Genomic DNA, 22,616 nt, shown 5'->3' on the forward strand with positions numbered 1-22,616 from the left:
GTGCATGACTTCACGCCAACGTAGGCTCCAGGGTGTTCAGTTTTTTCCAACATTGGCTTGATATAATAGTTCAAAAATGCGGACTAGGACCGATGGGATAATATGCAGGGTATGGGAGGGCAAAAGTAAAGGTCAACTGGTGGTAAAAGAAATGAAGTTTGGCATGTGCCAATTCGCGTTGGACCTGCATCGCTCTTTCCAGTCAGTCTGCACGCATTGCAGCCAATGCGGAAACTCATGCGATATCGACGTGAGTGATCCATCTCCGCCAGGTAATAGATGTGACGATTGATGTGACTCGACGATGAGCTGTCATTTCTGGATGATGTGGTGAGTGCAGGCCAAGTGAGTGGCGCCGTCTCCACAAGTTCCCAATACGCTAGCCTAGCTCGTCTGCGGCGCCAGCGATATCACGTCGAGCTGTCGCCCTTCCTCTTGCATCGCCAATTGACCTCTGCGCATCACCGCAGCCCGTCACCACTCTCCCCCGTCTGCTCGTCAGCGTTCTCTTCGTCCCTTCTCTGTTTGTCACCGGCAGCTTCGCGCTTTCCTCACCTGGGCTTCGGCCGCGCACTCGAATTTTGGGTCCTGAGTAAAGTACGTCGGTTTGTCCATGGCGTCACTGTGCTGGCCATCGCGGCGGTGACAGCGCGCCTGTATCCACTCGCATTTATTAACGTCGCCCAGATCTGCCCTAGTCTCCTTCACCATGTCGGACCTGCAGGAGCTGCTTGCCCGTCTCAACGGCGGCGCATCTGGCAACCAGCAACAACCACACGGCTACCAGCACCCGTCTGTCTCGTCGCCTCTCTTCTCTCCCCAGCCCGGCGGCCCGCAGCCTCATCACCAGTCTGCCGTCATGTCGCCCAACTCGTCCATGGCCAACACACCCGCGCCCGAGCCCGTGTCGCAGCCCACGCCGCAGCAGCAGTCGACCAACCTGCTCAACCTCCTCCGCTTCAACTCGCAGGGCGGCGGCCCGTCTCGACGCGTCTCGCAGCAGTCGCAGGCGCCCGACATTGCGACCAGCATGGCCAGTGTCATGGGCAGTAGGACGCCCTCTCACAGCGCCGCCGCCCCCGCGCAGTCGCCTGCCGCCGCCCAGCAGAACCCCCAGGACCTGCTCCTGCGCCTGCTGAACCACCCCAAGCCTGCCCAGACCAGCGGCCGCTCTTCTCGCGCTGCCTCCGTGCTCTCTCCGCGTGCGTCCAACAAGCCTGAAACGGTTGTGGACGACCTCGCGCAGGACCTCGCAGACGCCGAGCTCGAGCACGTCTCGTCTGACCCCACTGTACACACCCCGGGAGCCTCTTCCCCCATGAGGATGTTCGGCTCCGACAGCAAGGAGCAGTCGTCTCGCTTCCAGCCCGACGCCGCCTCGCTTGCCCCCAAATTCACCTACGTCAACCCCTTCGACCAGCTCGAAGCTGCCAGCCCCCGCAAGCACACCCCGATCCAGCAGGGCTCCAAGCCTCCTGCCCCCAAGATGGAGATCCTCAAGAAGAGGGCAGTCGATGCTTCTTCGCCCGCTCCTCCAGACGACGCTCCTGCCCATACACACGAAACTGTGGCCGAGGCCGTGAGCGACCTGGGCGAGCAAGTCGGTCAGCAGATCGAGGACGCCCTTGCTGAAGCCGAAGCCGAGGCTTCTGCTCTGCCCCAACCTGAGGAGCTTGCAGAGGTCCAGGAGGTCATGGCTGAGATTGCAACCGAAATCAAGGACGAGTTTGCCGACCCAAGCACAGCCAAGGACATCGAGGCCAGCTTGCCCAAGCCCATTGCAGCTGCCTTGAAGGAAGTTGCTACTGAGATCGCTCAGGACAACGTCGCCGAAGACTGGGAGACTGCCGAAGCCGAGGAGAGCCTCGCAAAGGGTGAGGACCAGACGGTAATAGTCTACAGGTTCCCCATGCGCGCCTTTGCCTCCATCCAGGTCAACCAGATGCCGCCTCGTCGTCTCTACTTCGCCAACGAGCTCTTTATGGACATTGCTCGCTTGAAGAAGGACTTTGACCAGATCGACCGCTCCCTGGTCTCCGCCAGCAAGAACTTCATCGTATACGCACTCGTTAAGAAGGGCGGCTTCCGCATCATTCGCCAGGAGAACGGTCAATACCGTCAGGTCTTCGAGAACCACCAAGAGCGCATCTTCAACATCGCCCTGTGCACCTCCGCAGACGACTCACAACAACCGCTCGAGAGCATCCTGGGTATTGGTGTCAACGGCACTGTCTTCTGGACTTCTCTCGACCCTGCTCGCGAGGACCAGTTCGGCGAGAACCTCGACTCTCAGGGTTTGATGCTTCCCCCGTCGCCATCTCAAGATGATAACACATCTGGAGGCCAGCTCAAGACTCGCGCGAAACCATCTTCGCGTCACCCAGAGTTCTTTGCTGTTGGCAGGGGCAAGTCCATCCACATCGTCTTCCCCAAGGTCGCCGCTGAGTATGCTCGATCTAAGAGCCGCATCTGCCACACGGAAAAGTACCTCAAGGAGCGCTCCCTCAAGATCCTCACTGGCAAGGCTGGTAAGGACTTCACTTTCAGCGAGGACGACACCATCATCGTCTCACTCGACAAGGCCGGCCGCATGCGCTTCTGGGACATCCGCACCCTCACCGAGCCAGACCTAGGCAACCCCCACAGCCCTCCCCGCCAGGTCGAGGTCTCCGAGACTCTGCTTGAGTTCCACACAACCACACCCAATGCCAAGTCGTGGCCCACTTCCGTCTTCTTCTTTGACAAAGACAAGCCATATACTAAGGGTATTGCGCTGCGTTATGTCATGGTCGGCATGAAGCAAAACCACGCCTTCCAGCTGTGGGACCTGGGTCTCAACAAGGCCGTGCAGGAGATTCACCTGCCCCACGAGAACGAATCGGACGCCATCTGCAGCGTATCGTTCCATCCCCGCACTGGCATCATGGCTGTCGCCCACCCTACCAGGAACTCGATCTTCTTCGTCCACGTCTCCTGCCCGAGGTACAACCTTCCTGCTCTTAGCCAGGCTGCCTACATCTCCCGTCTGGCAAACAAGGGCGACAGGGGCCAGAACAATCTGCCTCCAGTCAACGCTACTGCCATCATGACTAGCATCACGGAGTACTCTTTCGCCTCCAAGGGACAGATTAGGAGCCTGCACATGCTCAACGAGCCCGCTGGACCTTCTGATGTCGACGACCCTGACAACGCCGCTCTCTTTGAGCTGTACGTCATGCACTCCAAGGGTGTCTGCGTCTTGCGCATCCGCCGAAGCGATCTTGGCTGGAAGAAGGAGGGCGAGCCCATTCACCCCAAGGAAGCTGAGGAAGAAGGCGTCATCACCATCTCGCAGCTCAAGCCACCTCAACCTGTCACCGATGAGTCATCCACAGCTGGTGACACTCCTGCGCCCAAGTCTGTCTCTGACCGATCTGCGCGTGAGCCATTGAAGAGGGAGAGCAGCACCGCATCCAAGCAGTCCATCAACCCTGAAGCAGCGATGCGCGCATCTACTCTCGCTAAGGTCGAGAGCAAGCAAGACGCAGCTCGCGCAGCTATTCTCAATGGTGGTGACAAGTCGGAAAAGAAGAAGAAGAAGCGCTCGGCCGCCACTGAGACATCTTCCCAAGTCTCTACAGCGCCTTCAGCTGTGGCTTCCACTGCTCCTTCCGCTCGTATGCCTGCACCTGCACCCGCGGCTCTGCCCCCGTCTTACGCGCAAGCTGCTCAAGCGACTGCGCAGTCCAAGTCTCCGGCACCACCTGAGCCATCCGTTGCGCAGGAGCCTGCCAAGTCCAAGGCTGCTGACACCACCGAAGCGCCGGAGTGGGCCAAGCAGCTCATCAGCAAGCACCTCCAACGCCCAAGTGCTGCACCTACCGCTGCTCAACCCGCAGAGTTTGATGCCAAGAAGCTTGAGGAGGTTGTACAGGCTGAGATCACCAAGGGCTTCTCGCGCGAGCTGGACATCATGTACAAGCGCTTCGACGAGGACAAGCGCGTTATGAACGCAGCCAACGGTGCCCATCAGCAGGCTATCCTGCGCCAGGTGTCTAGCACACTCAACGAGAACGTCGAGGGCGTCATTGGTAAGATGGTCAGCGACAACATCCGCAACGTCGTGCTTCCTGAGGTGCTGGCTAAGACCACTGCTACCGTTGAGCAGGGTCTGAGCGCCAACCTCAAGCCCATCCTGGCCCAGCAGTTGTCCAAGGAGGTTCCTGATGCAGTGTCCCGATCTTTGAAGCAGCCCCAGATGTTCCAGTCACTCTCTGACCAGATCACAAAGAAGATTGCTGGTAACTTCGAGCCTATGATCGCTGCCTCAGTTGCTACCGTGGTCAATCCCGCCATGTCGAACTTGACCAACATGATCGAGCGTCAGATCGGTGGTGAGCTCCGACAAGCCCATGCTCAACGCCGTGAAGATGCTCTCAAGATCTCCGCGTTGACCGAGACTGTGCAGACATGCCTAGAGACTATCCAGACTATGGCTGCCAATCAGATTGAACTTCAATCTCAGGTCGCAAAGCTTCTCGAAGCTCGCCAGGCTCCAGCTCCTCGACATGTACAAGACTCGCCTGCTGCTCCACGTACCCCTCCCAAGAAGTCACAGGAGGAGCTTGAGATCGAGTCTATCCACCGCCTCATGTCCGAAGGCAACTATGAGATGGGTACCATGCAGTGGCTGCAGTCGCCCCGCAGCGCCGCGCTCTTCGACTCTGTCTTCGTCCGCTACGATCCGGCCTACCTCAGCCAGGTGAGCCCGCTGCTCGCGCTGTCGACTGGTGCGGTCGTATCTGAGCATCTGGGACGCAACCTGACGGAGCGCCTTGTCTGGCTTAACGCTGTATTCCAGAGCGTCAACCCCAACGTAAGTACACCGCTGCAAAACCATCATGCTCCTGCTAATGAAACATCACAGGACCAGGAAATTCGCGACATCATTCCTAAGATCATGGACGTCGTTATCCAGCGCTTGACTGCCGCATACATCCAGCTCAACGAGAGCACCCCTGGCAGCCCGCTCCTTCGCGCCATCTCTCAGCTGGTCAACAAGTGCAACGAGATGACTCGCGCCGCTGCGCCCTTCAGCCCCCGTGGTTGAAGAACGAGGTGATATGGCAGCAATCTATTCGTACAGCAATGAGCGTCATGTGCTGAGAATGCCTTGACATGTATCATTGCTCAAGGTGTTTGGGCATCTGCTTGCGCCTTCAGTATCGTTTGATCATTACCTCTTTGCAAGTCTTCGTTGCCTTGTCTTCGACGTCATGATCACAGGCATACACGGAGCGCGCATATACCACGGCAGGCCTACGACACCAGACGCTTTACACTCTCCTTTTTAGTTCGATCTTCCTTTTCTTTTCTTTCCAATGTACACGTAGATTCATTTCCTTTCCTTTCCTTTCAGATACCCACTGTCTTTACCTTCCAGCGATCCACTCGCCGAGCGTCTTGTCAGTAAACAGTCTAGTGATGCTGGAATGCTCACGTCTTTTGACTGTTTCTGCACTTGTGTTCTCACGACGAAACCGCTGGATTTGGGGATGATGGGGTGTGTGGGCGGTCTATGATCTTCTCACGATCTGGCATGCTATGAGTGAGTAATCAGATTGACGGCTCTTTTTTACGAGATGTCATTCTGCGGGCTCAAGCGTTAGGGAGGACGAAGCATGTGTACGATATTTTCTTGCGATGGTGTATGGATATAGTAACGGCATGGGTAATGGCTGGAGTAATACACCGGTTACTGGAAATTGTGTTTTTGTTGATGATGATGCGGCGGAGTGGCGCGAACTACACCTCGCACCAAGCGAACTTTCACATTAACGACTAATAGCCATCGATCTGCGCACACGCATCCTTCCCGCTCACGCTGCTCGCGTGCTCACGTGCTCCTTGTGGGTGTTCGGCAGAGCAAATGCAGACAATGGGCGATCACGATGAGACATGCCCCGCGATCCGCCCGTCCGTCGCATGAATCGTCGCAGATTGCCCACCCCATCCACTTTAACCCCTCCTGAAACACCACATGAAGCCAGTCACAGCTGCGTATCGGCGTGCCGCATAGAGTTGTGTGAGCTGGGTGTTCGATGTTCCGTGGGCTGGCACAACGGCAGATGGGCGCATTTTGCATTGTGCCGCAACGTGGGTGTCAAGAAATAGTATGCGCGTTGCGTGGTATGGGCGAGCAGATGGTGGGTGCGCGTAATGGGACTGGGAGACGTAAGGGAAGGGGTGATGCTTACTGATACTGCTATGACTGAGGAATGAATAGATGAGAGATGATGCCTGGCTTGGTTTTACTCGGCTTGTTGGTGTTGTGAACTGGTTTCCCTTCTCCGTTTTTCGCTTCCTTTCCTTCTTTCTTACCTCGTGTCCTCAGTTCCCTCTTCTCTTCCTTTACTAGGTACATACTGTTGTTATCTTTCTTGACACTCTTTTAATAGCGAATTATACGAACGAGGCTTTCAACGCACTACGCCGCACATTATAGACGGGAACTGCGGCACGACAGCACGATACCATACGTTCGCTATACTATACGCATACGCCTCCGCCACTTCCTTTGAGGAGATCAAGGCAGGCCAGGACGAAAGCGGAAAGCTGAAAGAGTGTAGTGGGAAAAAGAAAAGAAGAGAAGAAGAGGCACAGTCACAATGGCGATCAACTGGATCCTACCCGTTCGCGCGGCACAAGCTGTACTTTCTATCGTTGTACTCGGGTTGATGGCTTATGGTACGCCTCCCACCATCCCTCTCCCTTATCCCACCCCTCCATCTCTCCACCATCTTCCCATCTCCTCCATCAAACTAACACCCTCAGTATCATCATGGTGGTCAACACACTGGCGCCAATCCTCCCCGCTGGAGATAAACTACCTCATCTTCGCGCCCTCCTGGACCATCCTCAGTCTCATCCCCCTCCTGCTCACCTCCTTACCCAAATACGCACACTTGACTGAGAAGGGCAGTGTGAAGTGGGCGTTGTTGGGGCTGGAGGGGCTGACGATGTTGTTCTGGTTTAGTGGGTTTGTGGCTCTTGCGGTGTTTTTGAGTGGGCGGATTTGCTTTGGTATGGTGAGTTTGATCTTTCTTCCTATGTGCCGTTACTCTAAGATGGGGTGTTTGGGGGCTAATATGTGGAATGAATAGGTCTGTGATGTAGCCCGCGCGAGTACGGCTATCAGTGCGGTTTCTTGGCTTGCTTGGGCTGTTACTTTTGTTTTTGGTGTTGTTGGTGTTGTTAAGGGACGGCGTGGTGGTATGGGTATGACGTTCGGTGGCAAGGCGCCGAAGAGCAAGGAGGTGGATATGCATCAGGGTGTATAGAAGTGCGTGTCACGGTGGTGGAGCAGGGGGTGATGTGTATATGACTTGGGAACTTGCGATCATCAGGTATGATTGCGGCGCGGTGGTGGCTTTTTTGGATATCCTGCTTTGCTTTGCGCATTGGTTTAGTCGTAATGCATACTTCTTTTGGAGTATAATGTCGTGTTTTGATGTGCTATGAACGGTTTTTGGGGGATTACTTCCATGTGATACTCATAATTTGAGATGACAATCTTGTAGGATTACAATAAGAACTTGGGAAGTTGTAAGTGGTTCATCGGCGATTAGTTAGCGCGATGGGATAGTTCTCGCGCTCGTCGGTAGACATCTTTACATATTTGCTGTGATGTTGCCACAATCATCCGATGAGAAAGATTGTCTTTGCATTGCGAAGCATACAATCTAGTCACAACCTCGATGATCAGCGCGGACCAAGCCAAGGCCCAGTGCTGAGTCAAAGATGCGTTCTTTTCTTCGTTGGGCCTCACGACCATGCCTTCGTCACCGGTGCGGAGAAAGCCAATATTAACATCTAAGCGATAAGAGCAGGAAAGCTCTCGGCAGCTGTGTCGCCATCTGTCACTTTGTAAGTATTCCAGATAATTCTGATGGACCCTAGATTAACAGTACTCTACATGACTGCATTAACGGCACATTTGTCATAGAAGCATGCGATGCCTTGGTTATAAGGAATTGAGGATGTCAACATCCGACCCGCGTGGTCGATGGCGAATTCTAGCCTCGTTTCGAAACGCTTGGTATGTAGCAGTGTGCCGAGGAGGAGATTTTGTGGATGCCTTATAACATGCGTTGTATGCCTGATGAAGCCATGCTGAAACGTAACAGAGACGCAAACCGCCTGGAACGGCAGCCTCGTCCGCGACGTTCGATGCGGACGGTAACAAGACACTTTTTTCTTCGATCAATGAGATGAATATCGCGCAGTAGGAATTCCATACGTCGAAATGCTGCCTTGTTGTAATTAATGGCTGTGTTGAGTGATGAGTTCACGAAGATAACTGTCAGCAACCCCTCAATAGTTCATCGGCACTGCTTGATTGGTCATAGCGCGAGCGCTAGCGTCTAACGTACCTGCGGCGGATCTGCTCCAGGATTCTGATACCTGCAACACCACGCCACTGATTTTCGTCACAGAACAAGAACTTCTGCATCTCGGCTGACACCATCTGACAGCGTTCTACTCGCGTTTCTCGGTCCTCGGCAACGCGTTTTCCACGACGATGCCAGTAAGAGCATGCTCTGTCCACCGGGGCCCGCATAGAAACAAAGCGGCCAGATGCCATCCGACTGAATATAGCAACGATGGCAGGGAACATAATTCCAATGATTGCCACAAACGGCAATGATGCCGCTCTCGACTTGTTGGCGGGGAGCTTGGCGGGGAGCTGTCAGTTCCCAAACCTTCCGCAAATCTGGATGCAGGGGCTTTTTTCAAGCTGCGCTCGAGCGCTCGCCTGATACGTGTGCGAAGCGTGTCAGCGGCCATGGCTGGATGGATCTGATGGCCTGCGAAACAAGTACATCTTCTCTCGCTGCTTCGCTGTCCAAACATTCTTCTTTCCACTTCTCCAGCTTCACGCGCGCGTAAACATTGATCGTATCCGCAGAGGTTTTCTTGAAACATCAGTCCGGAGAAGAACGACTCGTACCTCGAGAGAAAGCAATCATGCCGAAGACCGCTGTCTTCACCACCATTACGCCGTTGCCGGCGGGCATCACAAGGAAGAGTGTGCTCGACATGTACCGCGATCATCTAGCTATGATCGACTTGAACCCTTTGGTTGTTGAACGGTTCAAGTGCAGACCACCTAGCTATGCGCCAACTGACGAGTACTGGTCTATGTGGTACACTATCAAAGGTGAGCACCCTTCTACATATCCACCATGCAGCCGCTAACATGTCGTAGACAAGGTCTCATATCTACCGGGTGGCCTGGCGACAGGTTCTGTGTCCTACCACGCTTGCTTCAACGACACAGCGGAAGGTCTGAACACACACGTGTACGCGCCGCTTGGGCTCGATATCCAGGGGAAGTGGACAGTAGGAGGAAGACTGCCTGGCGAGCCAAAGCCTCCGGCCGAGCCTGGCCTCAAGACTCCAAGACACGGACTGTATATTCGGGAAGATGTCAAGATGACCTGTTCATCGCTACTGTTGAGCTTCGTCAAGAGGACATTCAAGGACTCGCACGGCAAGCTCGTGGACAAACTGGTCGAGAGAGCGCACATCCTGGAGTCAAACTTTGCGAACGAGAGATTGCAAGCACTTCGGAATGTTGCGCCTGGCGAGCGAATGGGACACGGTGACATCTTCATCGCACCACCACCAGACTACGACTACCAGCCTTCCCCCAGATACCTGCAGGTCCCCTCCCCTCGCTTCGTATCACATACGCGAAGCCAAAGCGACCCGGTACTCTCTCCTGGCTTTTCTTCTTCCTCGACGCTCAATGGTTCCAACGACAACTCGCCTAACCCAAAAGACCGCCCGATGTCCTTCACCTTCGTACGTGAAGAGAGGGAGGTAGCTTCCTCTGCACCCGAGCAAGGTTCCTTCCTACTACCAGCGACAACATACGATGGCGGCTTTTCACAAGTGCGCGAGCGATCGCAATCTTTGTTCCCTGGTAATGCCCCGGACGAAGATCTCGAGCGCATCTACTCGGAGCGCATGATCTCTCTGGCACCACTGAGCCCGACCCAATCCCCAAAAGACTGGACACCTGACTACGCACCGAGGGTCTCATACACACCCAACGAGCGACCCATTTCCTTCACATTTCCCTTCGACCCAAAGCATCCCTTTGACCGCAAGTCGACATCCGAGACGTCGCAATCGGACCAACAAAACCTTCTCGACGACATCGACGACGCGATTGACGAATTCATGTACACTTTACCCGCAACCACGTACAAGACGCTACCAGCGACTACGTACGACCCCAAGCCGGCTGCTGAACCCACACTCTCCAGCGCAACATACAACCCAGAGCCAACGCTTTCGAACGCTACCTACAAGCCTGAGCCGATACTGTCGAGTACGACCTACGACCCGAGGCATGCGCGGAAAGACTCCGTCATGCCATCGCAGTCTTACGCCGACGAACCACCGCCAGTGCCGCTCAAGGACGACAAGTACAGGAAGGGTAGCATTAGGGGATAGCACGGTATGACGCAGCTGGTGATGCTCTGATGACTTTTTCTGTAACAACATTTCTTTGCTATCTCGATGTTTTTCGATTTGGGAAAAAGCGGGTTTGGTGTTTGAGCGTTTGGATCTTTTATATATACCCTCTTGTATCAGGCTACCGGATAGGCTGGATGGAGTACCTCGTACCTTGGCTTTTTGTACAACAATGGATTATGACGGCGGAAACGCTACGATACTACACTGCTCTTATAAGAATCGAGTTGATGTGAACAACCAGCTTAAGCCACACGAACACTGACTTAATCTTGTATATTATTGTAACTATGACAGGTTCGAAAGTGCGCAGGAGCTGATAATTCAAAGACGCCGCTATCCCGACTAAGACACTCATGATTTGCATCCACATTCCAGAGACTTGTACCCAATCTGCACCTGAAGTCCCGCAAACAACATTTGAATGAAGCTCATGGTGACACCCAGGGTACCGAAGATCAAGACGCCCCAGAATGTCAACCACTTTGGCTTATCTCTGCGATCGATCCAAAGTGTCCACATTTGGTTGGGCTGGCGACGTAGCATGTACTCCTGAATCTGTTCTAGCCGGGGGCGAAGGATAGGAAACATACGCCGTTTGTTGAAGGAAAACGTGGTTGGCGTCGCTCTGGTGAGCCATCGTTCCCGGCTGAAGAGACTAGCTAGTGGCGTTTTCGCATCAGCGGAGCTCTCTTGATCGGCGCGGACTGATTCGCATAGCTCGTTTAGTGTGCTATCGTTCGTTCCCCAACGATAGCTCATTCGTTGTTCGCGTTTGTGGTAGACCTTACGGCTGTGGCGATCCTCGGCGAATATGAGTCGATAGGAGAGCAGAATCTCATCGAACAGTTTCTTGTGGGTGATGGAGCCAGCCCTATTAGCGCCGCTATACACGCCTTCTGAGAGCCTGTAGACATCAGCATTCTGAGTTTGCTAGAGTTCTCAATATGTACTAACTTGGCTACAAGAGAGTTCGGCCCTAGCTGTACTTTGCACAGTGAAGGCGTTCGATACAGCTGTAGTTCCTTAGAAAGTCGATCGAATGATAGGTGCGAGATCATGTCATCGACCCATACGATCTTCAGGCCGCCGAGTCGGTGGAGGGTTGCGGCGTTGACGTGTTCGACGACGAACTCCTCGGCGGCTAGAGCATCTTCCAGTTTTGTCCTTTGAGCGGCATCGTCATTGTCCGTACTACTGTCATATGTATCCGACAGTCTCCCCAGTAGGAAGGGACCAGTCAATAATTCCAGCAACTCTGAAAAAGGCCTCTCGCAACTTTCGAGGGGTAGGCTCGACACGCTGGTGGCTAATGCATTGCTGCGTATCCTCAATTCCTCTTGCGAAGACTGGTTCGGCGCTGTGGCACGGTACAATCCGCTTGTCCAACCCAAAGCAGCGAATATGAGGTGTCTTGCCTGATTGCGTTGTTCTTGCTTATCTTCATCGACATGTATGATGTTGTGATCAGATGACAGATGATCGATCGCGTCGTCGATGGAGAACTCGGTCTCGTCTTTAGTGTACTCTACGAGCCTCACTAGTAAATCGAACATGCCGTTCACAAGTGCTGCCTCGGTCGGTGGGTTTGGGCCACACAAAGCGATTGTTACCCACGCCAAGTCGTAATCTCTCATACACTGCCGTACAGACGAGATGTAAGATTGGTACATTGGTTTGGAAATGTCGTTGGCGCTGAGAGGGTCACCAGAGACTGCTTTCAGAAGCTGCAAGCAGCTTTGCAGAGATGGGCGGAGCACTTGTGTGATGTGAGCAGCGATCGAGGTGCCTTCAATTGTTTGCTTACTCACAATTGTTTTCCATCATGCTACTGTTGTCGCGCGTTGGTAGAGCCAACTGAACGTAGCTTGCGTGGGGCTAGAGTAAGGGCGGCCCTTTGCACTGGGACCACGCTTTGAACATCATCTCATGGCAGACGGGCCGGACCGGGGCCATTGGAAGATAGCGCGCCTGTGCTACCAACGCATGTACGTAGACGACGTCAGCATGCACAAGGCAGACTCTCATGGAAGCGACCAAGCGGGGTACGTGGCGCGCATCCCTGGAAGGCTTCATGTTGCAGGCCCACGCTAGTAGCCGCGGGCTCCTCCACCGATAAGCTCACCGGCGCACCCTCTCGGTCCACTCTCTTCGCCCGACTTCCACTACTACTTCCAGAAAAGTCCCTTTGCGCTTTACTTTGTCTCAACCATTTTCAACATGAAACTCGATTTGTTGAAGGTCACGGCGGGTGAGCTGCAGCGCCTACTGGGCGAGGGGCGGCTCACCAGCCTTGATCTTGTACGACAATACCACAGTCATATTCTCGAACACAATGACAGACTCAGGGCTATGATATCAATCTCCCCGCTTCCACATCTAGAGAAGATCGCCTCCAAACTGGATGATGAGAGACATCAAGGGGCTGTTCGGAGTGCGCTACACGGCATACCGTTCATCATTAAGGTGAGCATGAAGCAAAGTCCTCTTGACATGACTGACTGTATTGAAAGGATGCTATGGACACGTCAAGTGAGTTTCAGTTAGAATCCACGAATGGTGGTTGGGCGTTCGTAGACTCTCACCCTCGAGAAACCGGCATGATCATCAAGATGGCAGTGGACGCTGGGCTCATTTTAATGGGAAAAGCGAATCTCTCCGTACGTTTGAGCTTTTTGTACTAAAGCTCTAAGCTAACTCTGATAGCAATTCGGGAACTGGAAGTGAGCAACGAGTGAAGACTCCAAACAACAGTGACTAATCTCTCTAGGGCGTCCGGAATGAGTGGAGGTTGGTCTGCACGTGGAGGTCAGACCCAGTCCGCATATGTGCGCGGAGGTGTAGTTGACGATGGTATCTACGGCCACTCGGTAAAGCTTCTCCGCGGTTGACGCGTATCATCATGCTCACTAATCTACAGAACCCATCTGGATCGTCAACAGGGTCTGCTGTAGCCGTTAGTGCAGGCTTTGCGCCTGTATCCATCGGTGCTGACTTCAATGGGTCTCTCACTAATCCAGCTATTCGTGCTGCCTTGTACACTATCCGTACCACGCCTGGTATCGTGTCGGAACACCGAGGGTTTCCGTTCTCTAAGAACCGGGACAGTCTCGGCCCCATGGCGAAGACCACCGATGATCTCGTCAGTTTACTCAATGTCATCGTAGATCTTTCACATCCGGAAGTGCCTGACCAAGGTTACAATACCTCCGCTTCTCGCGACTGGAAAGATATCTCTTTCGCTACCATGGACCCACACCACTGGCATCTACCAGAAGCCGTTCAGAAGCCGCAACCTGGAGCGTTGGATCAAATCGTACGTGCACTTCCAATTAAACAGAACCATGACTTACTCAGCGAGCAGATACGGGAGACAATCGCGGCCTACAAGAAAATTGAAAGCCTGGCCAAGCGCGTGGTCGGCCCAGTCAGCCTGATCTCAGACGAGAAATTGGATGAGAGTTTGAATGACGTCTTGGCCACAATCAGTGAGCTCACCGACACTAAGGTGCAAGATGCACACTGACACATGCCAGAGAACGACTTTTCCAGCCTCTTTGAAGACTACACAAACGGCCTGGATTCACCCAAAGTCAAGACCTTGAAGGAGCTGATCGATTTCAACGAACAACATCGCGAGCTCGAATTACCAGAGTGTAAGACAATTTACCAATGCCTCCCCCATCTCCTGTTCATTACTGAAGCCAACGATCGTTAGACTCTCCGAGACAAGACAAGCTCTACCAAAGTCTGGAAGAGGCGAATTCGCTTACGGACGCAGAGTATGACCGTCTTGATGTGAAGGCGACCGCCTCGGCTGCTGATGATGCGATTGACAAGATGCTTCGCGAGCACAATGTCGACGTCATCATAGGTCCGGCGGATAGCCGCCTACCTGACGTTCTTGCCGTCGCCAGTAAGTACTGCTATCTATGTTCACGGGCGTTTCTCACCACGTCTACAGAGTATCCCTCGATGACTCTTCCGCTTGGATATCTTGATTGGAACGGGCGGCCATTCGGATTACTGGTCATTGGCTCCAAGTACCAAGAAAGCCTCCTCCTGGACGTTGCTCGCTTATGGGAAGCAACATTCCCACCGAGAAAGACGCCGGACTTGGGCTCTGGTGGCGAAACTTCGAGTGCCGTTTTGTGAGTGGCACGTGTCGCTGCCACACTGGGCCCAGATGGCGATGAAAAAGTATCGCTCTATCCGCACGCGAGCAGCTCCGAAATTACACACTCGTTTGATTCGCAGGATCATTAAGCGAGAACATATGAAGTGATGTGTCAAAAGTCTCGGCGCGTGAATCCTACGTAGGTAGCATTGCATCTCTGTGGCGGCGTTGCAGTACGGACTGAGATACCCCAAATGATAGGGCACGTCAGCGACCGCCAATGCATGTGAGTTGTATCTGCACCACATCAACATGGCCAAGGCGTTGCGGTCTTTACCCCTCACTTGAGGCTCTGTTGTGGCCAATGATCTACTCAGCCTTGTGGGTGTTGCCCCAAGTTTCGCCGGAAATGGAATGCTTACATGTCCACGCGCCCTACTCTATTTATCACTCAACAGCCGATGCATCAACGCAGACACATCCGATGCCGATCAAATTTACACTATCTTGGGCTTGCATTAATCTCTTATCTATGCAGGCTGCTGCCCGCGAGGCACACACACTCAACGCAGAGATGCACGAGAGACCTTGCCTGTCATGCTGCATGCATTTCTGCGTGCTGCTAGCTTCATCTCCGATCTCCGTATCTTCAGCCGTTGCATGTGACGATTATACCCGGATGCTGACCGTCTATAAGTTGGCATGATGTCTGTAGCAAGAGTGCAAGCCATAATTACCAGACTTCAATTCATATAACATCCAACGAACCAACCAACATGGATCCCCTCCTTAACACGGCCTACCCCGAATTGAGCCCCCAACCGAAGCCGGTGAGGGAATACCCGCAAAGCCCCAATCTGACGCAGCCCTGGAAGGACATTTTCCAGCCCTCCTCGCACTGGTTCGGTAACGGAGACAAGCAAGAGGTGCGCATCAACCCCATGGGCCCACCTGCCAACCTGAGCAGCACTGGTTAAATCCAAGGTATGATACAAAAGATGCAATCGAGTTCATGCGCTAACGCAGATGCAAAGATCGAGGCTGTTTCAGATGGAAGGCGGTATCAGAGAGAATGCTGGTGTCTGTCGCGTGGGGATCTGGAGAAAATCGGAAAGGGGATAGTTTCACTACGTAGCTCTTTGATACTTGGTACAACTCCTCTTTATCTTGATACTACTTCATTCGCAATGACTCTCATCAAAGCGATGAATTGCAACGGTCTCTCCAACTCGAGGCTAGAGCGCGAAATGCTCTTCGAACAGCGTTAGGCTGACGATCGACATGATAGTGTATATATCTTCGACTCTCCCCTCTAGCTCATCTTCAATACTTTGTTCTTCACTACTTTGCCTGTCTCTCCAGTGCCCGACATGGATGTCATTGGCTACATCAGTTTCCTCGCAGACTCACCACTCTGGGCCAAAGAGAAACCGTTTGGATTGACGCTTCCTGCGGACTATGAGCCGCCCAAAGACGCTCGTTTGACAAACCTGCTTTTCGATGAGCGTCGTCTCAGCATCAAAGATATGCGAGCACGCATAGAGGACTTTACCGTCGACCAGTCCGGCTTTGCGTTACTGAAACAGCCTACACGCCATCTAGAGATCGACAACATGACAGTCTTCGAAGAATACAAGAAGGAAACCGAGGAAATTCTGACGCGGTTGTTGCAGCCGGAGTTTATACGCTGTTGGGACGGCCGTGTAAGTGTAGCATCCATTCCACTGAATCAACCGAAGTCTGATATCCTTGTAGATTCGCAAAGCCGAGAGGCTTCTGCAGAACATACAGGTAGAAGACCTGAACGATAAGCTGACAGGTTCCAACCCTGTCAATCTCGCGCACGTCGATGAAACCGTGGCGATGGGGCATGAGTCCATCGAGCTCGTACTATCAGAAGAAGAAAAGACAAAGTACATGAATGGTGGCTACCGAGTTCGCATGATCAAGTACGTACCAATGTGTTCTAAGTATCTCCTCGATACATCGCGATCTGACTCGTCCAAGCACGTGGCGACCAATGGTGGAAGACCTGGAGCACTTTCCTCTGGCGATCCTTGACTTCCGCAGTCTCGACCCCATGCAAGACTTTGTGCCGTATGACCAAGTATCTCCAATACGACACAAGGAGCTGTACCTGATCAAACCGAAGAAGGAACACCAGTGGTACTGGGCTTCTCGACAAAAACGGTCAGAGCTGCTGGTTTTTGTCCAATACGATTCAATGGTTGGTTCACAGGCGCGCTGTAAGTACCCAAGTCGCAAAATCGCACGATGTGCTGACAGCGACAGTCTGCCCGCATGCAGGCTTCCGAAATACCTGCGCGGATCCAAACGCCGTTATGCGCAAGAGCATCGAGACCCGTTCAGTTGTCATAACCAAGATCCAACACGATGACAAGACAGGCTAGTCTGTCGCCGTCCTCCTCAGCTCGATCTGGGATGCGCCCATGATCTCTCTTACTTACAGCTCATCAACCAGTAGCGCTGTATTTCGGCGTGCGCATCGCCTGCATACGCGCCTGCGCACCGTAACGCTCACTTCATTACTCTATGTCAACTGATTACTTATTGCCTTCATCTGCGGGGGTGGCGTGCGTGCATATGCCGTGAAACATGTCTGATAAGAAGTTGACGAATTGTGGTTATCTGCTGTACACCCGGTGGGGGGTTCACCGGAATCCCTCAAGCCACAGGCTGCGATGTTGGCGGCTACACCCAGGCCTTGTCTCCGGATGTCTGTCATCCAGCCATCGCTCGGGTGTTGTTCTTTTCGTGGCGCCCTAAGTGAAAGAAGTGCGATGTTCGCAGAAGCCGTGAAGCGAATGTTCTTTCCCACCACAGAAAATGATCGTCGTTACTGTGGGTCGCGCGTGCCCGAGATGCTGCAGATACGGGCCGTAGCCCTGCACTAACGATAACAGGCGTCGCGGGGTCTACGCAGCTTCACTCTGTACGCCACGCAACCTAGGTACCTAGGCAGGATGAGCCGCAGCACGCAGGGTCAGCTCCAATACGCCTGTACGTGTGCACTTTGGCCCGTGTTGCCATTCAGTAAAATCTGCCTTACGAAGAGGCCGTGCATGTGCAACATGGCCTTCGTGGATGGTTGATACCCTACAGATTCAGGCGGCAACACACCTGGGCATGCTCTAATCTGTTACAACTTTACTGCAAACACCAAGCTAGCCACCCAGTCAACAAACAAAAACTCATCGTAGCATGCGATCTAAATCCTGCAACTAGCGCGATGTCTAGCTCTCGGCCACCTTCGTATACTACAACAGATTCGACTCTGAGGTAAGACTCTCGAACTCTGCGTGTGATTCGTCTTATTAGCCAGCGAAATGCTTACAGTAGAACAAGTGGTGACAGCTTTATCCAAACCTGGCAGAGTGCTACCGACTTCTGTGAGCAGACGCTTCCGAAACAGGACTGGGGTCGGCTAGACGCTTGCAACACATATGAGCAAGTTCGGGACAGTATCGATTCGAGAAGCTTGAAGCAAAAGCCGCCTCAAGATCTATCGTCTGTTCTTCACCGACTCAACATAGCTATCGATTTATTCGATAACACCGTATGTCAGGGAGCTTTCTCGGCCGCGAACTTGATATGGGGTCTCTTACACGTACTGTTGGATGTAAGTTATGCTTGTTACCGGTGAGACCGGTAGGTTGACAGCGACTGATCCCTACCTCAGACTGCAGCGTCCGCAGCTGAGAGGAAACCAGATCTTGGGATCCTGCCGAAGGTGACGCCTTGGCTAGAAGACATAAGCACAGACTTGAGCCTGATCAGACAGTACGACTGGCTCTTTGAAGAAGAACCCCTCTTCAGAGGTGTTCTTGTAGCCATCTATGCCGGCATAATCAGACTATGGTCTAGAGCAATTGCCAGTCTCGCACGTAACCGAGAGGGTAAGTGGTCCAATGGGCCAGCATACGGAACTTGCTAATTCGACTAGTGCCTACGATGCTGAAAGAGTTCGACGAAGCCCTCGCGGCAATCACCAAGGAGATCGAGCGCGTGAAGCATGGAGGGCGCGCAGCGCAAGATCGCCGCTTTGCCATATCGCAAAGTAATTTGTTGAACGATGACGCCAGCAACAGCGGTGCACCTCGAGCGCAGAAGTTCCAGGCGGCTGCCAATCCAAAAGTCCCACTCGACAACATACCGTATCCACGAAACCCATACTTCTCCGGTCGAACGGCGCTTCTCGAGGAGATCAAAGCCGAGTTAGTGCCACAAAACGACCCACAAGAGATCAAGTGTTGCTTGCTGAGCGGTCCCGCCGGGATTGGGAAAACACAGCTCGCATCACAATATGCGATGGGACGGAAAGACCTTGCGTTTGCCAAAGACCCGAAGGCCGAAGCGGTCATATTGTGGATCGAGTGCGAAAATGATATCCAGCTTGGAGAAAGTCTTCGAGAGACCGTGACGCAGGTCGGTCTTACGGAGGATGCTGAGGGTACAGCCGTTGAGAAATGTCGGCTGATGCTATACCGGTGGTTGAAAACAACAGGTGAGAGGCATCCAAATGCTATCAATCAGATGAAGCTAACGGTAAAAGAGCACAAATGGCTCATAGTTCTCGATAATGTCGAAGAAGAGACAGTGTTGCGCAGCATCTGGCCACATGGACTACGGGGCGCAGTACTGGTCACCTCGAAGCACCCGATGTTGGCGCCCGATCTTACGGGAGACGCGATCGAAGTTCCCAAGTTCTCGGACGAAGAAGGGTCAGCCTTCCTACAAAAGGTACTTGCTCGAAAAGAGTACTCTGGAGAGGAGCTTAAATCGGCTAAGCTCCTGTCGCAAGAGATAGGAGGACTTCCACTGGCGTTACAATTGCTGAGCAAGCAAGTCAAGTCCCAGGGTGGAAAGATAGGCCGCTTCCTCCAATCATACCAGCGCGATCCAAGACGACAACATGAACAATCGAACAAACGAGCCACGGATGTGTTCTACAACAAGTCTCTAGAAAACGCGTGGTCCACATCATTTGATCCGCTCACGAAAGATGAGAAAAGCTTGACGTTGATGGCTATTCTGTGCTGTTTGGGAGCAGAGCACATCCCGAAGGACCTCTTCGATTATGAGGATCGTGAAGCCTCCGATTTGGGGGAGTTCTCATCCGAGCTGGAGTTCTGTCATGATGCTGCGGAGTAAGATCTACCGGATAACCATGGCTTAAGAGCGCACGCTGACAATATCAGTTTTGGGGACGCTCTCGAGCCGATCATGAGCTCTTCGATGATCAGCGTTGATGCCAATGACGACTTCATGAGTATGCATCGGATGATCCAGTCTTCGTTCTGCGATTGGCATACCAAGAATGACAGTCTTCGCAAACCTTTGCTGCAAGCGGCTAAGCTACTTTTCGAGGCATTTCCAGAGCATAAGTTGGGCATCTCTTTGCGTGACCAGTATGCGAGCTGCCGTCGACTTGCTCCTCACGTCCTCGCTCTATGTGTTCGCTATCGCCAACACAAGTTTGAGGCAACGAAAGACCCCATTTTCGACGACTTCACCTCTCTCTTAGGATCATTCGCTTGGTAATTATGTCGCGTCCTATAGTATACCGTTACTCATACTCTCCAGGTATCTCATGGAGAACAACTTCTGGACGGAATGCAGGCAAGTGATAGTTGAGGCCGAAACAATCTGTAAAGACCACGAAAGCCTCGCATATGCACATATATGCAACACCGCCGCCATCATCGAGTATGAGCGAGGTCACGCTGCCGATGCATGGCCATACATGAAGAAAGCTCTCGCCATTAGAGAAGCCCAGTGGCCTAGCGACCACCACGGCCACTGCGACACCTTGACAAACCACGCGCTTCTTCTCATGACGGAAAACCTTAGTCCCGCGAAGTTTCAAGAAGCGGAGGCATTGCTACGTAAGGTGATCGAGCTCGCTAAGCCGCATCATGACGAACTTCATTCCGTTCTCCATCATCACTACACAAACCTTGGTGTTTGCTTGCTTCAACAGGGCAAGTACGATGAGGCCATGGAATGGGTCAAGAAAGGAATGGACAATGCCAACAACGAGCATTTCGAGGCCGTGTAAGTCTAGATGTCATAAGCGACCCAATGCGTCTTACTAACCAGAAAGCTCGCTTCACGATCTCGGTAACATCCATTACGGCCAAGAGAACTGGGCCGACGCTATCGACTGCTTCACGAAGGCCGAACGCACCTTCACCGCAAACAATCCTCTGGCACCTCATGCTACAGCATGCCAGTTGAAGCTTGGAAGCATCGAGATTCGACAGGGCAAATACCAGCAAGCAATGCAAGTCTTCTCGCCCCGAATTTCTTCTTCTTATCATGACTAACCTGCATTAGCGACCGCCTGAACCGAACTCTCGATCTTTGCCGTGTCGCCGAGAAGAATAAAGGCGACGCTGGAGATACCGCAAGGGTGATGCGAAAACTCGCAGAGGCGTTGGAGTTGGCAGGCGACAAGACTGGTAGGTTCAAGAGGCTCGAAGCCGAGGCCGTGCGTAGGAAGCTCCAAGGGTCGAGAGCAGAGGAGTTGGGTGATACCGAGAGATCTTACAACATGTTGGTTTTCGTGGCGTTCTGGTGATTGCGCAGCGAGGTGCTGTATTGCGAGTGTAGACTTTATCAGGTCATATATGAGCTATTAAACAAAAAGGTTTCCTCGATCATCCATTGATGTTATCCAGCGGCGCTTCATCCTTGACCATTTGCCACATCTCATCAATACGTGCGACAACGCTATCATCAAGCGGCCCCGCCTCCAGCCCCCGGATCATCTCCGCAGTCTGCGCAACGGTACTAGAAGAGAACACGACAGCATCTCCACATTCCGGCTTCAACGCACTGTTGTACCTAACCCATCGACATGCCAAATCAGACCTGGAGCACCCAGCAGCTGTGGCAATATTTTGCCATTCCTCTAAACAATCCAGTAGTGTGTCTTTGCAATACAGCCGACGAAGCATTTGGCCACCACGGTTGTTGGGATCAAACCGGCCTTTCCCGTCAAGAACCTCCTGCTTGCTCTTTGCGAGAAACCCGCCTGCCTGCGGCCCGTACGCGTAGAAGGAAATGTTCAGCTTCCGTAGTGTTGGCAGCAGTTCTGACTCCACTCTGCGACTGACCGGGTTGTAACTTCCTTGGAACACCGTGGGAAGAACGTAGTTGTTGGACAAGCAATGAGCGTATATCTTCTCCACATCCTCTGCCAGATAGTTCGAGAGACCGAACCGTCGAAAGACGCCGCCCTCAAAGAGCTCTTGGATGCCAGCGAGAGTCTCTGAGATGGGCACCGTATGATCCGGCGAGTGGATGTAGAAGATGTTGACCTGTTCCACGCCCAGAAGCGCCAGCGATGCTCTTGCCCTGCGCACAATCTCCGAACGCCCAAGCGCTCCAGGCAAAGAGCCACCCGCGCCTTTTGTATCAATGGTAAAAGTCTCGCCCGCTTTGAGAAGTCCAAGAGTCTTCTCGCTCTCGCCGTATAGTTGCGCTGTGTTCAGATGCAGCACGTTCGCACGCCGCAAGGTGTCCAGGACTGCTTGACCAGCCTCTAAGGTTTTGAACTTTCGCTCGGGACTGAAGGCTGCGACACCATAGATATATGGCACACCACAGCTCGTGATGGAAGACATTGACGGTGCGTTGATGAAGTTTGTAATAATTAGTGAGTGGAAAGCGTACTCGGTGGAGTAAGAAGGAGAGGCGCTTGCAGAGAGAAGGAGGAGAAAGAGACTTGACGTACGCTTATCATACCACATCCCATACAGCATATCTGCAAGCGTTGATTCGCATGCGTTCGCTGTAGCACTGATTGGCATGCAGCGGGAAGGCCGAGTTTACCCCACCAAAGCGGCACAGCACATGTAACCCTGCGGCTGAAGCCTACAAGTATGTTTTGTGATTTTGACGACTTCATGCGGGTAAGCAGCCACAGTGAATTGGCCGTGCGAAAGATGCG

General features: G+C 53.1%; 7 protein-coding genes across 7 annotated transcripts; 5 read left to right on the top strand and 2 right to left on the bottom strand.

Moving 5' to 3' along the window:
* Positions 1-613: 613 nt before the first annotated feature.
* On the top strand, positions 614-5,089 carry J4E78_007174 (uncharacterized protein; the record flags this gene model as incomplete). The annotated part of the gene is made up of 3 exons (XM_049367781.1): positions 614-618; positions 688-4,855; positions 4,907-5,089. The coding sequence occupies 3 exons, from the start codon at positions 614-616 to the stop codon at positions 5,087-5,089; spliced, it is 4,356 nt and encodes a 1,451-aa protein (XP_049220751.1).
* A 3,917-nt stretch (positions 5,090-9,006) lies between these two features.
* On the top strand, positions 9,007-10,503 carry J4E78_007175 (uncharacterized protein; the record flags this gene model as incomplete). The annotated part of the gene is made up of 2 exons (XM_049367782.1): positions 9,007-9,199; positions 9,248-10,503. 2 exons carry the CDS (start codon positions 9,007-9,009, stop codon positions 10,501-10,503), a joined length of 1,449 nt encoding a protein of 482 aa, XP_049220752.1.
* A 375-nt stretch (positions 10,504-10,878) lies between these two features.
* On the bottom strand, positions 10,879-12,080 carry J4E78_007176 (uncharacterized protein; the record flags this gene model as incomplete). Its single annotated transcript, XM_049367783.1, has 2 exons — positions 10,879-11,431; positions 11,482-12,080. The coding sequence occupies 2 exons, from the start codon at positions 12,078-12,080 to the stop codon at positions 10,879-10,881; spliced, it is 1,152 nt and encodes a 383-aa protein (XP_049220753.1).
* Positions 12,081-13,136: 1,056 nt separating this feature from the next.
* Positions 13,137-14,679, top strand: J4E78_007177 (uncharacterized protein; the record flags this gene model as incomplete). The annotated part of the gene is made up of 6 exons (XM_049367784.1): positions 13,137-13,142; positions 13,445-13,840; positions 13,865-14,012; positions 14,061-14,180; positions 14,243-14,440; positions 14,489-14,679. The coding sequence occupies 6 exons, from the start codon at positions 13,137-13,139 to the stop codon at positions 14,677-14,679; spliced, it is 1,059 nt and encodes a 352-aa protein (XP_049220754.1).
* A 1,243-nt stretch (positions 14,680-15,922) lies between these two features.
* J4E78_007178 (uncharacterized protein) lies at positions 15,923-17,052 on the top strand (the record flags this gene model as incomplete). The annotated part of the gene is made up of 5 exons (XM_049367785.1): positions 15,923-15,928; positions 15,958-16,344; positions 16,397-16,590; positions 16,649-16,887; positions 16,949-17,052. The coding sequence occupies 5 exons, from the start codon at positions 15,923-15,925 to the stop codon at positions 17,050-17,052; spliced, it is 930 nt and encodes a 309-aa protein (XP_049220755.1).
* A 1,168-nt stretch (positions 17,053-18,220) lies between these two features.
* On the top strand, positions 18,221-21,242 carry J4E78_007179 (uncharacterized protein; the record flags this gene model as incomplete). The annotated part of the gene is made up of 6 exons (XM_049367786.1): positions 18,221-18,281; positions 18,349-18,558; positions 18,606-19,809; positions 19,861-20,070; positions 20,246-20,716; positions 20,999-21,242. The coding sequence occupies 6 exons, from the start codon at positions 18,221-18,223 to the stop codon at positions 21,240-21,242; spliced, it is 2,400 nt and encodes a 799-aa protein (XP_049220756.1).
* Positions 21,243-21,321: 79 nt separating this feature from the next.
* On the bottom strand, positions 21,322-22,290 carry J4E78_007180 (uncharacterized protein; the record flags this gene model as incomplete). The annotated part of the gene is made up of 1 exon (XM_049367787.1): positions 21,322-22,290. The coding sequence occupies one exon, from the start codon at positions 22,288-22,290 to the stop codon at positions 21,322-21,324; it is 969 nt and encodes a 322-aa protein (XP_049220757.1).
* Between the last annotated feature and the right edge of the window lie 326 nt (positions 22,291-22,616).

Source organism: Alternaria triticimaculans (assembly GCF_023758025.1).
Source record: "Alternaria triticimaculans strain BMP 0046 chromosome Unknown scaffold_10, whole genome shotgun sequence".
Lineage (NCBI taxonomy): Eukaryota > Fungi > Ascomycota > Dothideomycetes > Pleosporales > Pleosporaceae > Alternaria > Alternaria triticimaculans.